At 41.5% G+C, this 17,610-nt stretch overlaps 1 protein-coding gene across 1 annotated transcript; it reads right to left on the reverse strand.

Annotated features, from left to right (window-relative positions):
* Window positions 1-8,157: 8,157 nt before the first annotated feature.
* On the reverse strand, window positions 8,158-14,952 carry MLEC (malectin). The gene is made up of 5 exons (XM_075262707.1): window positions 14,570-14,952; window positions 13,677-13,855; window positions 13,358-13,534; window positions 10,214-10,271; window positions 8,158-9,443 (listed from the first exon to the last, which is right to left on the reverse strand). Exons 1-5 carry the CDS (start codon window positions 14,754-14,756, stop codon window positions 9,220-9,222), a joined length of 825 nt encoding a protein of 274 aa, XP_075118808.1. The 5' UTR covers window positions 14,757-14,952; the 3' UTR covers window positions 8,158-9,219.
* Between the last annotated feature and the right edge of the window lie 2,658 nt (window positions 14,953-17,610).

Raw genomic sequence — 17,610 nt, forward strand, 5'->3', positions numbered from 1 at the left:
TAGGTGCTCCTGTACCATCAGGATGAGGCTAATAGGAGCACTGCGGATACCCTATATGCAGCCAGGCTGAATTCCAAGTGGGGGGGGAAAAAAAAAAAAAAAAAAAAAACAGTCCTCAAGCTCAGGGAAGGGGCAGACAGACAACCAAAACACCCCTTCCCTTTCCCTATCTACTGCACCCAAAAACTCCGACCATTTTAATTTTTGAAATTTTCCAGTAGCTGCTGCATTTCCCTCCTAGGCTTATACTCAAGTCAATAAGTTTTCCCCAGTTTTTTGTGGTAAAATTAGGGGCCTCAGCTTATATTTGGGTCGGCTTATACTCGAGTATATACAGTAGTTAAAAATGACTTTTCCCAATGGTAGAACCCCTTTAATTTCTTCCATGAATGACAGCTTTTCCTCTAATTTTTTTCAGTGCAAGCCTAACAAGATTTTTTTAAAAGTGGAAGAAAGGTTTTTTTTTGTTGTTTTTTTTTTCAACAGATGGCACTTAAAAAAAAAAAGTACAGCCAATTTCTTAGGGGGCGTTCACACTACCGTCAGTGGCCGACAGGTAGTGTCCACTCCTAGTGTCTGTTCAAAATCTCGCACGGACAGTAAGAGCGGACACTTGCTGTGTCCATGACACTTGTCATTCATTTATATGGCGATCGGGTGCGTTCATTTGCACTCCGTGCCCTTCCCTCACTGTCCGCTTCTAAAGATGTCCGACTTTTCAAGCGGACAGAAAAACCCGACATGTAGGTTTTTGCTTTTTTGCAATGTGGGGTGCAATCAGTGCAGTTATCTATGGGACTCTATATCTGTCAAGTGGGCAGCCTAAGAGCAAAGCAGACAAAAGGCATGATTCTGAGCTGACACTGTTTCTGAAAGGATGGAGTCAGTTCAGAATCACATCACTTTTGTTTTTTTAACACCAATGGCAATAAACAAATATGCATTTTAGAGTAACTTAAAATAATCATTTGCTTGTAAAACCACCCAGGGCTCTAAATATTTAGGTCTGAGCATGTCTTTTTAGTTAGCCTCTGTTAGTCATGCATTCCCATTAGAGTACAGTACAGCTTCTGCTGTATTCTCAGTGAAAACAGCAGGGACCTCATTTGACATAGGTATTTATAATTGTAGTGGCAGCGGGCTATCAAATTTCTTTTTCCTCATTGTTTGGAATGTATATCAGAATATCTACATGTTAAGATTATAAATGCTGCTGCCCATGCTAGGTGTTACCTGTAAGGCTTCGTTCTCACGGAGTAACGCGCCGCTCATTTAGACACGTATATACGTGTCAGAGCACGGCGCTTCAAAACAGATCCCTATTGATTTCAATGGGTGCCAGCATACACACGCTACACATTGAAATCAATGGGAGGCTTTGTAACACATTAATTTCAATGTGTAGCGCGCGTGTGCCAGCACCCATTGAAATTAATGGGATCTGTTTTGAAGTGCCGCGCTCTGACATGTGTATACGTGTCTAAATGAGCAGCGCGTTACTCCGTGAGAACGGAGCCTAAGGAGGAAAGCCTATGTCCATAATACCCCTGCTCCTTTCAGTGAGGCTACAGCAGAAACTGTACTGAATTCTAAAGCACATACATGATTAACAGTCTCACTGAAAAAACATGCCCATATCTATACAAGTAAGCAGCAAGGGGTGCTATTACAAGCAGATAATTATGATATTTCTGCAAGAAAACATTTAACCCCTTAACCCCTTCCCGACATGTGCCGTAATAGTACGGCGCTGCCGGGAAGGGCTTCCCGCAAACCGCCGTACTATTACTGCGGGCGCATGGTGCGCACACAGAACCTGTGTGCGCACCATGCGCTGCGGGTAACAGCCGTATGTTACGGCTGGCAATGCCCCGTAACACCCGCGGTCGGAACCGGGTCCGATCGCGGGTGTTAACCCCTGATATGCCGGCGGTCAACATGATCGCCGGCACCTCCGGGGTTTCGTTTTAAAATGGTGCCGGGTTTCGGGGGGTGCCGGTGTTCGTAGGGGGCAGCCCGGGGTCTGATCAGTGACCCCGGCTCTGCCCCATCACTTACCCCCTTCACGCACCTGGTTGATCCTGCCTAAAAAGGAAGCAGTCAGCCTGTGCGTCCACACAGGCTGACAGCTTCCTCTACACTGCAATACACGTGTAACACGTGTATTGCAGCGTATATGTAGTGAAGCGGTGATCAGCCGATCACTGCTTCAATCCCCCATGGGGACAGAAAAAAAAAAAAGTTAGAAAAAAGTAAAAATAAAAAAGTTTAAAATAAAATACAAATAAATAAAGACCCAAAAATCCCTTTTTGCCCATAAAAAATGTTTTATTATGTAAAATAAAGAAAAAAAACAAAACATTACATATTTGGTATCGCCGCGTCCGTAATAACCTGAACAATAAAATTAAAACATTATTTAACCCGAATGGCGTAAAAAAAACAAAACGTAGAAAATTGCACAAAATAATGATTATTCACCACCTTTCCCTTTCCCAAAATGTTCAATAAAAAGTAATCAAATGGTCAGATGAAAACCAAAATGGTACCAATAAAAAGAAGAGGTCTTCACGCAAAAAATAAGCCCTCAACCAGCTCTGTCTAGCGAGAAATAAAAATGTTATGCCTTTCAGAACATGGCGATGCAAAAATAATTGATTTTTTTCCCTAAATTGAATTTTTTTATTCTGCACAAATAGCAACGCATTAAAAAAATCATATAAATGAGGTATCGCCGTAACCGTACCGACCCGCAGAATAAAGGTAATGTGTTACTTATACTGTACTCTGCACGGGAAAAAAAATGTTAAAAAGCAATATCAGAATTGATGTTTCCTTTTACATCCCACCCAGAAAGAGTTAATAAAATGTAGTCAATAAGTTACAGGCCCCAAAATGGTGGCATTGAGAAGTACATCTAATACCGCAAACACCAAGCCCTCATATGGCCACATTGCCAGAAGATAAAAATAAAAATCTAGCTTGTACAATATGAAGACAAAAACCCCAAAAGTCACCAAATCATTAGGACATAAGTGACTGCAACTAGAAGGAAATGTGTAAGCTCTGCGAGCGTTTTCAGGGGACCCCCCATATTTAGAGCTTACAAGAGATAATACAGCAGCGCTGATCCCCCAGAATGCCCCTCTTCCCCGTCCATGTCATAGGAGCTAGTGGGAAAATAGAATGGGATTTGGTGTACCCAATTTACTCCGCACAGCTTACGCATTCACTTCGGGGTTACTAATGCTCACTACATCACTTGATGAATTCTTTGAGGGGTGCGGTTTTCAAAATGGGGTCACTGTTTCCACTGTTTTGACTCCTCAAGGGCTTTGTAAATGCGACATGGTGCCTGAAACTGATCACAGCCAGATCTGCCCTCTAAAAGCTCCTTGGCGCGCCTTCCCTTCTGCGTCTCGCTGTGCGTCCATATATTAGTTTACACCCACAAGTGGGGTACTATGGTAGTCCGGAGAACTTGCCTAACAAATTGTGGGATGCGTTTTCTCCTTTAACCCCTTGTGAATGTGCAAATTCTAGGGCTAAACGAAAATATTAGTAAAATAAAATCAAATTTGAAAATTTCACCTCCATTTTGTATTAATTCCTGTTAAGCACTTATAGGGTTAAATTACTAGGTATATGTTGTTTTGGCTTATTTAAGGGGTACAGTTTTGAAAATGGGGTGATTTATGGGGGGGTGTAATACAGGGGTCTTTCAAAACCCCTTCATAACTGGATTAGTCCCTTAAAAAATGGGTTTTGGAAATTTTTTGAAAATTTTGAATATTGTTGTTTCACTTGTAAACCTTATAATGTCCGTAAAAATTAAAAGGGCGACTAAAGTTTGATGCCGACATAAAGCAGAGATCTGGCACATGAGATTTATGATATAATTTTGGCGGTCTGACTATCTGTATGTAATGTACATCATTTCAAACTTTATAAAATGCATATTTTTCAGAATTTTCACCAAATTTCCTATTTTTTCATAATTAAACACAAAACATATCAACCAAAATTTACTAGTAAAATGAAGTACAATATGTTATGAAAAAACAATCTTAAAATCACTTTGGTAAGTTAAAGCGTTCCAAAGTTATTGCCACATAAAGTGACATGTCCGTTTTGAAAAATCGAGCTTGGTCAGGAAGTCAAAAAGTGCCATCGGCGGGAAGGGGTTAACAAAAATCCAAGACTTAGAAAAAAAAATTTTTTTGCATAAAGTCACCACACCCATAAAATGTATTTATTTTTTTACATTTCCATGTACAGGGCGTCTTTCTTTTTTTGTGACACCAGGCTTTTTTTTTTTTTTTTACTTATACCATTTTTGGGAATGGATATTGCTTTGATCACTTGTTATTCAATTTTTTGTCAGAGGCAAAACAGTGAAAAAAAAAAAAAAAAAAAAGTTGTTTTGGCACTTCTGAATTTTTTCCCCGCTACAGCATTTATTGTATGGGAAAAATATTCTTATAGATTTGTAGAGCGGGTGTTTTCAGGCACAGGGATACCTAATGTCTAGGTGTTTCACAGTATTTAAGTAATTTTATATGTATTCTAGGGAAAGGAAAGGGGTGATTTGAACTTTTAATAGATGGAGAGAATTATATATATAATTTTTTCTTTCTCTTCACTTATTAGACCCCCTAGGGGTCTTGAACCCCAGGGGGTCTGATCACTAATGCAATGCATTACAATAAAATGGCTCTTCTATTGCAGGCAACATAGAGTTGCCTGCAAAAGAAGCTAGTGAAAGACACACTTGGGAGCCTTCACAAGGCTCCCATCTGTCATAGCAACAGAACACTGGTCCCAGGGCTTGCTCCGGGTGCCACTGATCACCGGTAAAAAGTGCCTCTGTCATCTTTGACTGAGAAGCCAGAGGGGTCAATGCCCTCAGTCAGTCTGGGCACTGATCGCAGGCATTAGCACCAGGTCTCTGCTGTATAAAACAGCAGGGTCTCGGTGGCCACCTAACTCCCGAGCAGCCGCTGTCTTTAAACACCTGTACCAGTAAGGCGGATATCAGGAAGGGGTTAATTAACACTTTAAAATATATGCTGAGTTTAGCAATTGCTCCTTGAATTGCTGACACAACCCCTTTAAGCTCAGACAGCTTAAGATCTGTATTTCAGATAATCGGCAAAACACAGAAAGGTATAATATAAACTTTATTATCTTTATTCTGTTTATAAACTGGTTGTAATGCCAGATTTCCAGATCAAAAAACAGAACTGAACCATAAAGAAAAGAAACCAAGAAAGGTGGGTTGGCAGTTGAACAATTTCTGCAGCATCTTCCCGATTCAGGAACACATGGGGAATGCTCCATAAGGACACTCACTCAAGGCATGTAAGCAAACCATAAAGCAAGGCAGAGATGAGTACTGGAAAAATATACTGTTCATCAATTATGCTATTAAAAAAATATATAATGTATAGTTAACGTTCGACACCTACCACAGAAGATGAATGAAGAAACTAAGCCAGTGTAAGAAACTATGTATATCTCATTTATATACCACAGGCTTGTCAATAGTACACTCTTCCATTAGTTTAATTGTGCGGCTTGGTGTCATAGAAGGCATAGCCCAAAACTGAGCCACATGACTGATAACAGGCCAAATTAAATTGACTGGATCACAACTGGCCAAATGGATGACAAATGAAGTTCACCATCAGCAAGTATGTCATGACCTGACAACACAGATCAGCTTCAATGAAAGCAAAAGCCAGCACTCCATTCATTCATACTACAAAACCGATCTTGTCGAAAGATTCTTAGTCCAAATGCCAGGATTACCTTATGTGTAGCTGCACTAAATCCATTGTGTATATGGCGTTAAAAAGCTGCAATATAATTATTAGCTTAGAAAGAGCAACAATAAAAACAAACAAAAAAAAAAAAGATGCAGAGCCACATCCATACCCCTGGAGAAAAGGTAAATGGGAACAGAAAATCAGAAAAAGTTACGAAGTCCAGAAATCGTACCTTTTCAGTTTGGTACTTGACAGTAACAAATTGGATTAAGATTTTCCCCTCATGCCACTCTCTCCTACAGAGTCTAACACAGGTTCCACTGCCCTACCAGAAACACCTGTCATAAGTGGAGGTTTGCTGACAGTTACCTTCAATTTTATCAGCGTTCACACAGTACCATCATAAAATTCAAGTTAAAAAAAAAGAAAAAAAAAAAAAGTACCAAAAATCTTCACAAAAGCATGAAAATATTATTGTACCTGAAGTCAAAGCTTCCATCAAGCATTTATAAGTCGTTTATACTAGAAAATAAGAAGTCGTCTTGTGTACTGCTGGGCTTGTACGTCAGAATGAAGAGATAAATAGGTTTCAGATACAAGAATTTCAAGCAGAGTTACACAGCTGGAGTCTGGAATCTAGCCTAGAACTGCCAAGTACCTCTAATGTGTCATCCACATTACAAATAACATCTCTGTCTTAGGTTCCTGAGGCCACAAGACAACAGGTAGTATTCAACAATTATAAATAGAGGAGGAAAAAAAAAAAACAAACAAACACACAAATGGTAAAAAGTCTTCATTTCTGGTGCTAACAGAGTCCTAACCTGGGAACATTGTGCAGTCACACGAATTTAGCTCAACTAATACATAAAAGGGAGGAAGAAAGGAGTCTGGGGCGATAATCCTGGCAGTCATTAGCACCAGAAAACAAAACAAAAACCTACACTGGACTAAATATTCTGTTCTTGTGCTGCTTTTTCAAGCATCCATTTCCTTGATGACCCATTGGCAGTTCGGCTATCTTCACAACATAAAAATGCACATACACAAATAGAGATGCTTCAATCACAGCATCTCACGAACATATCGGCACAACTGGATGCTACATCTGAATGTCCTATGAACAGGAAGGCAAAACAAAAAAAAAAAAAACAAAAGGCACCAAAAAGGAAGAAAATGACCCATAGAAAGACACTCTCAACCATGTAAACTAAAGTCACACATGTGACACCACACCATTTGTGTCATCCACAAATGAAAAGCTGAGGACTAGGATGAGCTGACAGTTGGCCATCAGGCTTCATTCATACAGATGCAATAACAATGGGGCAGATTTAATAAGTTAAAAAGTTCCAGAATTCTGGATTAATTTGCACAATAAAACAAACACAGGCCAGTATGCTGTGCACGACATGTGTTTAGGCTGAAGACACACAATGAGGCACATTTTGTGTACCCCACTTTTTAGGCATAAGAATGTTGCAAATTGCCGGTGTACATATTTTTGAAGACCACTTGCTACAATTTTTGTTACAAGTGGAGTTTTGACACCACCCGAGTCACATTCCTGAAAGGGAGCATGGTGAAGTTGTGCTAGGGCCTTCTGTACATTCAGATTTGCCATCATTTATGCCAGTTTTCCCATAATAAAGCATTCCTAGAATAGACAGCAGCAAGGAGCTTGCATAGTTTTCAGTATAGTTGCAGGCCTCGCCCAGAGATGCACCCAATTTATAAATCAGGCCCATTTTTCCCAGGCAGAGACCATCATGGAAACCGCTAGTCTTAATAAATCTCCACTACTGAGGTTTTGTTGTTTTAAGAGTGCAGATTTTGCAGGGTTTTGGTTTTTTTTTTGAAGCTTTGGCTCAAAAAACAAAAACAAATCTGCATCAAAAGCAACAAAAACTCAATTTTAACGCTACCACACCAGAAAAATGGTGTAACGGTGGCAAATCTTGCACTGCATATCAGTGGATTTTCAACACTTTTAAAAACCGTGAGCAGATTAGGTCAGGAACCTAGACAGTGAGATGACACCTCACCCAATTACTATACCTCGTGCCAGAAGACTGGAGCGAGTTTTATCAGAAATCTACACTTGTAGATTTGCATTCAGACAGGTGGGACCTACACAGATGAGCCAGAGCGTCTTAATTCTGATGTATCTAGAGCCAGCAGAAGAATGGATTTCAACTGGCAGAGGTAAAAGCCAGTTTTAATAAATCTCCCCTAATGAGGTTCTCTAACTTTAGACCTTTTGTTCTCCTTGAACAAGGAGACGTGGCTTAGTATGCAAAAATATACACCAAAATTTGGCACAAAGTAGGCCAAAGGATACATGGATTTTAATAAACTTGGTCTACAGATCAAATTTATCATCCAGCCACTGTGATAAATCTGACATTTTTACACTGTACAAATAGACAGCATTAGTAAATCTGCCCCAATGTGTGAGTGCGGTGTATTTTACTGTAAGAACATGATGGGATCTTATCAGTAAAAGTTTCCCGCTTTCTTCTGATGAAATTCAATGTTGGTCTAGGCATAAAATATACAGCTGTGTGAATGAAGCTTTATTCCTTCAATTACAGGAGGATAAAGCTTGTTAAACATTTGCTAGTGGCGCTGATGCCCGCTACTGGCTAGCATGAAGAGATGGAGAGCAAAGAGGCTGTCTGTGCATATAACTAACCACTTAGGAAAATACATAGAAATGTTTTGCACACTAGGGAGATACAACCTCTTAAAATGGTAGGAGAGTGGGGCTAAAGGCAATTATGAGTGAGTCACTTCATGGTATAAATCACGCAAAATAAAACATACATAAAAACAATAAGCTTGCAAATCAAATATTCCCCATTGTATGTATAGCAGAAAGACATAGCTCAGTCACTATTGTGAAGATGTTGCGACAGAGTACTTAGATGAAGCTGAAGTGAACTTTATATCTCCTGCTACCACACACAAGCACACTCACATAGATTTGGCAGGAGATAAAACATTGTTGAAGGATTTTAAGAGCTGGAACTCAATGTCCTATCAGACATAAAAATAGAGTATGCAGAAATGGTACCCTGGAAAACTCTGTGCAAAACTCTAGGCTGTATGTCCATAGTCCCATAGCTCTTCCTGGTGAGAAATAGTCAATTAGCAGCACTTGCATTCTACTCCAGTTCTCCTTAGTAACAAGTAATAGATGTTTAAACCAATTCAGGAGCACAAGCCTTATTGTTCAGATATTTTACTGGCTTCAGCTCCGAATCCATTAACATGTAAACATGAAAATGTCAGGCAATGATTTGCTGCTTGTATAGGGCCACCCATCTCCTTTGTAGGAGATTTTCTGCTTCATTGTCAAAAGATTCTGAAAAATTACCAGGGAAAAAGAAAAAAAAAAAAAACTAAAGTAAAACAGAACAAGTAAACCAGAAGATTGGCATCCGGCCTTCTATAGCCGGCACAAGCAGAAGAGTGTGGGGATAAACACTCCAAAGGCCACCAGAATTGGAAACATGAGGCTGCTGTTGTCTGAGGCATAAGGGTTAGGAGTGCGAGGACCAGACTGCACACTTTTCTTGGTATTTCTTCTTGTACTAGGGCTTTCCTCCTCTTCATCATCTTCCTCCTCTTCTTTCTTTTCTAGACCAGGGTGAGGCTGAAGCTTTGGGACCTCTAAAAAAAACAATTCAAAGAAAAACAAAAGATTTAAGTGACTAAAGATGATGTCAAAAACCCTGCCTAACGGCCCAAAACAGATGACTTCTAGATGGTCCTTACATAGCCTATTAGGAAAACTTTAATGAGGAGAATCCTGGAAGTACCACTTGCTTGAGGCTAAGGCCCCACAGCAAAAAAGCGCTGCAGGAAAAACTACGGCGGCAACGCATTGCGATTCTTCACGTAGCGCTTTAGGCAAAGTTTGCAGGGGTTTCCTCTGCGCACGGTTTCAGTTATACCTATGGGGAGATCACTGGCGTTTCCATAGGTATAATTGACATGTCTGCACCGCAGTTTTTACCGCAAGGTGGGCTTAGGATTCCCTAGAATCCCATCCACTTTGCCTAGACTGTATAACGCCACAATTTTTCCCGCGGTGTTTACGTCTCATGGGGCTCTGGCCTTAAGTTTTTTTTTTTGGGATCAGACACCAGAGTTTCACACAGATAAGCTGTTTTATGTACAGTGTACAGAGTCAGAAGCTCTATACCTTTCTAGGGACACGCTACTTGACAACTTCATTCTTCAGTAATGCAATATATGCCTGTAAACCAGACCGGCACTGTGCTGGGTTATCTCAGTCTCCAGATCACATTATGGTTTTTCTTATAAATAACTTCATATTAAAATACATTTCAATGCAGGGCAAAAATGTACGTACAGTGATTACATGCTCAGTACATGTAAACTACAGGATCAGCATTGAAGTCATTCTCATAACTTACCATCTATTGTTCCTTTCATAAGGTATAGAGCACAGACTTTGGGATTATCATAATATCCCTGAAAAAAAAATATATATAAATAAGCATAAGCATGTAAAGGCATAAACAAAGAAAAAAAAATAAGTTTTCTAGGCACAATAAATTATTTCTGAGCATGAAACTATACTATATTGAGATAGCAGAGGCGGGCGGGGGGGGTTGGGCTTTTACAAGAGTAATAAACAGCTACTACAGAGTCTATGCTGTATACCATTATCATAAGGCTGGCCAACATTAATTTGCCATTTAGATGAAGGACTATAAAGCCAAGGGGTTGAGATTAAAACTGGCAGCTTACCCCCAGATAGCCCTATGGAAAAGCAAAGTGATACAGTGCGAGTTTACAAGGCTCCTTCTGATCTGTCTGAATAGTTTAAACATAACTCCTCAACTACAGTACAAACAATGGAAAACGAAGAGGAATTTGAGATGGACTTTCCCTAAGGTTTCAATCACTTTCTGCCACCACCAGGTCCCTGCAGTGGAATGCCTAAGCACAATTTTATGAGTCCACCACTAATTAGACCCAGATGAATGAGCGGGATTTCTTAAGCTGCAGACTCTAGTTAAATCCGCATCAAGACTGAGCACGAAACTCATTTTTCTGAGTCCTGCCTCTCATTGAGTACTGGAGACAGAACCAGCCTCAAAATCATCACTAAATTCTACCACGTGAAAGAGGAGACTGGGTCAGGGAAAAACTATTCTTTGAATAAGCAGGGGAAGGGACTGAAGGCTGTGTAGATGGTAAATGAAAGAATGAGGGCAAGCTGGATGGATGGCCTGGGGCAGCAGGCTATGTGGATGGTATGAGAGCGAAAGCATATAGTAAGGATAGTGAATGAGAAAGGTGTTGTGGAGCATACACTGGACAGGTATGCTAAGGGCTCGTTCACATCTGCGCCCGGCACTCCGTACTTCAGGTTTCCGTTTCCTGCATAAAACAGAGCAGGAGACGGAAACCTGCAGGAGTCTCTCACCCATTCATTTGAATGGGTGAGAAAGATGTCCGGCCGTGAGCGTTTTATGCTCTCCGCCGCGAAACCGGGTTTTATAATCCGGACAAAGAGTCGGACATGCAGTACTCTGTGTCCGGATTTTAAAAAACGGTTTTGTGGTGGAGAGCATAAAACGCTCACCGCTGCTCACGGCCGGACCCAGTCTGTGGTTTCCGTCTTCTGGCATGCAGAAGACGGAAACCACAGAACGGACAGCTGGACGCAGGTGTGAACCTAGCGTAAGGGATACTGGTGGCAATGGTAGGGAGGACTCCGATGTCAAATCCAACAGCAATCTGTGTCCCATATATATGAAGATTAACATTAGATTTCTTGCTGTAACCATGTTCAAATTCAACAGAAAATTCTACAATCACTATCATATTTTGGCAACTATGAGTCAGCCATCATTGAACAGTCATTTCTTTTTATTTCTTAACCACTTCAAGACTGAAATAATTTCCGCATTTTGTTTATTTTTATTTTTATTTTTTTTTTGGGGGGGGGTGTAGTTTTGAGGGCTATGACTTATTTTTACTTTAGCATAGTCAAATAATTTTTGTATAATTACAAATATTATTCATAATAATAGTAATGCAAATACTACTTTACTATTGAAGCTCTTATATTCTGCAGCACTTTACAAACCATTTCTTATTTTGGGGACAGATAGGTCCTTACTTAAAAATATGCTGTGGAAAATCGTTTTTGAAAGCAACAGAGTGTGAATTATACCTCCGGAAACGTTGGCGGTTTCCCTATATGTTTATTAAGGGAAGAAAATCTGCATTAAAAAAAAAAAAAAAAAAATACAACTCAGTAAAAATGCTGCAGAAAAGCCAGTGATGCATTTCCGCTGGGTTTTATTCCACACCGTCTTTCATGCTACTTGCTCCTATGCAAGGCCTTAGCCTAAGTCTTAAGTCCCACGTTATGGAAATGTAGCTTTTACTTGTTAAGGATTTTGCTGCTTTTTCGAGCCAAAGCCAGGAGTGGACTGAGCAAAAGGTAGACGTATATACCCCATTCCTTTTGTAGCCACTTTGCTTTGGCTAAAATAAATAAATAAAATAGGCTCATTCTCTACTGTAAATGAGGCTGATACACTTACCTTGAGTTGGGGGGGGGGGTTTCACATGTAGTTATTTGACGCAGAATCCACTCAAATTCCATCTGAAATCTGCCTCTTGTATATTTCTATCAGAGGCATTAACTGATTTTTTCAGATAGAGAAATAAATAAGTGTCCTGCATGTTCATCAAGCAGATTCTGCCTGAAAACTCCCACAGAAATAAATGGGTGACGAAAAATTTCACCTTTCCCGTCGGTACAGAATTTGTCAAAATCCACTAGCAGAATTTAGCCCTGCCCAATAAAGGCAAAGTACAGTGGCACTAGTCTCCAAATTCAGCATCAAGGGCAGTGTCGCCACAGAAATAAATAAATACACAAACATATACATTAATGTGTGTTTGACACAACTTAAGAGTCTGACAGTCTCCTTTCGGTGCTACTATGGTGTGCAGTCTAGTGAATTGGTCACTGACCTGGTAGATTACACACTCATGGCAGTCTCATAACAGTCACCTTACATTATAAGAGAGGAGACTATTATTTTATAGAAGTCCATTAGTGAGTGTAACAACAGAGAGAAGACTATGGGAAACACAGATTAACAGTTTACATCAGGGGTCCTCAAACTGCAGCCCGCAGGTCACATGCGGCCCACCAAGCACTTCTGTCTAGCCCCACCGACAAGCGTGCATTTATAATGAAGCTCCTGGGGAGCTCGGGCCAGGCCATGGAGCGCACTTCACTTTACCTATTGGAGGGCACCGCTCCCGATGTCTGTGCAACCTGCTCTGCCTCTGGCCCACTGTTTAAAAAGTTTGAGGACCCCTGGTTTACATTATGCAACTGCCTTACATTAATTAAAATATTTTAACATTTAATTTGATTGGTAAAAATAAGAAAACAGATTATATATTAATAGAATAAAAGTTTATTTTTTAAAGTGTTTAGTGTTAAACACATTATTATGCAGTCACCAACTATTTTTATAATCACTGTAATATCTATGATGATTTGTCAGGACTTCAAGTATTACCTTTACAAACTCCACATTGAGCTTCCCTGTAAAGGTGGAGACTTCTCCTTGGACAGTAAGCTTTCCCTTCTTGATGACGATGGGGATGATCTCATCATGTGCCGTACTGTGTCCAACCCGGTCAAATATATCTAGATCTTTCACCACATTATGACCATTTACACGTACATCAAACACCTGAGGATAACAAAGAGCAGAAATATGAGCTGCCAGTTTCACTCACCTCCACAGGCAACATGCCATCTGCTCAGAATCTCATGGGACATGGAGCTGTCACAGCTAGAATGGGAGGAGACTGCAAGCAACATGACACCCTTACCTTCTGCTGTGACTGCGCAAAGTACACCTCAGCAAACTTTAACACTAAGACATATTCTCCTTCTTCTCGGATAGGGATCTCATAGCCAAAGGTGTCTTCATTATACCTCTCTGTCTGGTACAGAATCTGATCTTCCGGGACGGAGCGTAGTATTGGCAACTTCAATCCATAGTCTGAGGCTGATTATAAAATAAAAACAGAGAAATTGCAGGAATTCAGCCATACCATGTCACGGACAACGTCATATCAATGTACAATATCTGAAAAGTCATGTACTATGTAACTAAATACGCAACAGAAAGTTTAAAGTCCAGCCCAAAAACAGCATTCCAGCCAGACATCTGACAATAGAAACACCTAGAGATAAGAGCCAGGTCATCTTGGACACGTCTATGCTCCACTGACGGAGGAACAGATATACTCTTACAAACTCATAAAACATGGACCGTGATTGCTAATCCTACCAATACCACCCCTCGCCTGAGAAAGATGCTGTAACATACTAACTAGCTGCTCACACTACACAGATACATGTCTAAAGATCACGAGCGGCTGGTACCCCTTGCATAGTAGCCATATCAGGTGGAGGGGGCTACCTGTGGGCAGGTGCAGCACATCTATAGATTATATAAAAGGGCACTCCATTCAATACTGGGCATACATGCTGCATATCTGCTAGCCACTCTCCAGCACCTGCTCAGTAAAGCAGACTAGAATTGAGGAGTATACTATAGGACCAGTCCCATATGTTTCCCCTGCACTATAAGGCAGCTGCACATAATGTCCTTGGCTCCTGCGCTGTGTACACAAGGCTGTCACCTGCTTCCTTGGTACAGGGCAGCCCAATCCCCAGGGGCAGCTGACTTCTCTGGGGCCTTCGCCAATGCACTCACCTCTGCCCACTCTGCCCTCCAGCGGGTCCTTCCGGTAGTGGATGCCGTGCACGTCCACATGGGCCTCGCCCCCAGCATTGACAGCCCAGATCACCTTGTCACCCAGACCAGCTCCAAGTACCGCAAGAGGAGCGAGTACAGCGAGCAGCAGCACGGCCAGCGGGCCCCGGACTGGTACACTAGGCATGTCTGTATCGGTGGAGGCCAGCAGCTGGCAATGGAGTAGACGCTATGCCAAATACCGGCTGGGCTCTCTCCTCGTTGAACCGGTTCCCCTTAGCGAGCCCCCACGGCTGCCCCGCACTTCGCTGCTGTTAGCAGCCCGCACATTTCATTCACTCTCACCAAAGGCTCACTCGAACTTGCTCATGTCTTACGTGAGCCAATCCCGAGGCCATCAGAGGAGCCCCGGCCGGGAGAACCCTAGGATTGGCTGAGGAGATGATAGGAAGGCCGTGCGCTAAGTGAGAAATAGAAAGCTTAACCAACCCGCAGCGAACACTGAGCACTAGGGCGGGGCTCGAGGGCAGGGTTTGTCTGACGGGTAGAAACCGGTTGGTCCGGTTGTAGGAGGCGGAAGTGAGTCGAGCTTCCGGGTACAGCTGCCGTGATAAAGCTGAAGCAGTGGATTGCAATAAGGATTCAAGAGGATGTTATGTCTGGGGTCTTTAAGGAGCCAGAAGGATGCAGAAAGTGACTACAGCAAGTCAGGGTCGCGCATTACCGCCAGCCAATCAGTGAGCTCCAGCACTACTACCCGCTAGGCATGCTGGGACCAGATTGCCGTACGGGATGCGGGCTGTCAGGAAGCCAGTCACCATAGCAACGGCGCCGAGTGTGTATACACACGTGTACCATGTGTCTTTGGCTCGGGCTCTCGGCTGTAGTAAAGCTGTAGTTGGCTGCCTGGTAGTGTGTCCTTAGGTGGCCATGACAGGAGCTGCTTATTGTAGGGCCTAAAACGGTCCCCTATAAGGTCAAACATCTCTAGGGACATTGGAGAGCCTAAATGTTTTAGTTTAGCTGTATGAGGGCCTGCTTACTGGGGTGTGTATATTAGTTACAGAAAAGGGGGTGTTTATGCTAGGTTCACATATAGACATTAATTCAGTATGCATTATTAGGGAATTTGTTATATTTTTCTAAGGATTTAGCTTCTAAATTGTCCTCATAGTAGGTCACTAATGTTAGGTAACACTTAGGGACCCGGAAAAAAACTAAACTCAAACCGCTTATAAAACGGTTACCCATTGAAACCTGCGGACCCCATCTATAATGGGGACCTTTTCTCTCCGCCTGAAAGGTGCAGAGAGATAAGTTCTGCTTTCAGGGATTTTCTCTGCATTTTCCAAGTGGAATGGGGAACAGAATCACCAAATGGGATGTAGGCAAAGATGCGAGTCCTACCTAAGAGTTGCAAGTAATATACACTAATAGCTCTTCTCAGCTTGCCTCTCCTCCCCCTACCCAACTTCCTCTTTTGGGTCAGTATGATTATTGTAAAAACAAATTACAATTGTTTGTTCATAGACTGTTTCAATTTTTTTCAATGAGCTTCAAGTGCATTAGGGTGATCTACAGCTGTGAAATATCAGGCGCACGCACAGGTATTCAAATAGCAGCATTGTAGCTGAAGTGTAGGAAGAGGCTGTGAAGTGTACAAGAGCGGAGATTCAGACATGGAGATGGAGCGCCTGGAGGCTCTGGCACCTCCATAGAATTTGACCCTCACTTGTGTTTTTCTAAAAATGACTTTTTAAAGGAAATGGTGCTTCTATAGAATATCTAAAGGTTACATGTTGCTCAGCATAATGTCGCCTACAATGCAGTGTGGCTGGTCTGGTGTCGAGCTTCCTAGAGAAGGACTTCTTGTAAATTGAGCCTGTCCACTCCTTTTCACCCCAAAACACTATCATTACCTCATATTGCCTCTCATGTGTTCCCTGATGTATTCATAACACCAGATCATTGACACTGCAGAAATATAATCTTTATTTTGCATGCAAATTGGGTCCCTCAAGTCAAGTAGGTAGAGAGCTAACAGAAGATGCTCCAACTCTCACCCTCCACTGTGAGTGACATCTCTCAACTCTAGTCCAGCAGTTGCATTGACTGCTGAGGGACATCAGATACAGTAGAAGAGCTGGGGTGGGGCATGAAGAGCTTGCCTTCTTCTTTATCTACTTGTTTTGATAAAATAAAAGTAGGTCTTTGGGGGGGGGGGAGGGGGTTGCAGATAGTGGCCTTTCATTGCAAAGAGTCTGGATGATAAAACATGAGAGGCACTATGAGATGCTGATGGTAGTGGAAGAGTTGTAAAATACACTGCAATACTCCAGCATAATGCTAATATACATGCTACTCTAGTATTAGTAATCTATATACATCAACATAAGGGGCACGTATAATAATAAATCTAATCTTTACTAACTTATTTCAGTACTGGATTCTCAAGTACACTATCTTACCACTTAGACTTGTGCATCTACTTGTTTTAACATTGTATTTACCATCCCTGTGTACTAGATGGCATTTGATCTTCTGTGTCCTGTCCAGTGATCTAACTTGTTGTCCTGCACATAAAGAGCTATAGTAAGATTATCCAGCATCACAGATAATCCTGCAGTGAAACTCTGCACTAATGAGATAATCCTATTAATGTTGTCTGTTAATGGAATTAGCTCATAGTAGCTCCAACCAATGACCATGATGCCGGATTATAGACAGTCATTATTTATACTGATATTCTCTTATAGGTTTGTAAAATTTGTTGGCTATGCCTCGTAAGATATTTTGTTATGTCAACCGTTCATGTTCATTTCCAAAGTGTAAATTACGGTGTCACATTTGCTTTAAAATAAATGCATTTTTTTTGTATTCATGCCAATGATCCTGAAATTATAGCCAGTCTGAATGAGGCCAGAGGGTACGTTCACACAGAAGGAATTTGCCACGGATTTGGAAGTGGATTGCAGCAGGATGCAGAAAAAATCAAGACTCCCTGACAATTAGGCCCATTCATCCGGGCCTAATCAACAGAG

Source organism: Leptodactylus fuscus, chromosome 1 (assembly GCF_031893055.1).
Source record: "Leptodactylus fuscus isolate aLepFus1 chromosome 1, aLepFus1.hap2, whole genome shotgun sequence".
Taxonomy (NCBI): Eukaryota; Metazoa; Chordata; class Amphibia; order Anura; family Leptodactylidae; genus Leptodactylus; species Leptodactylus fuscus.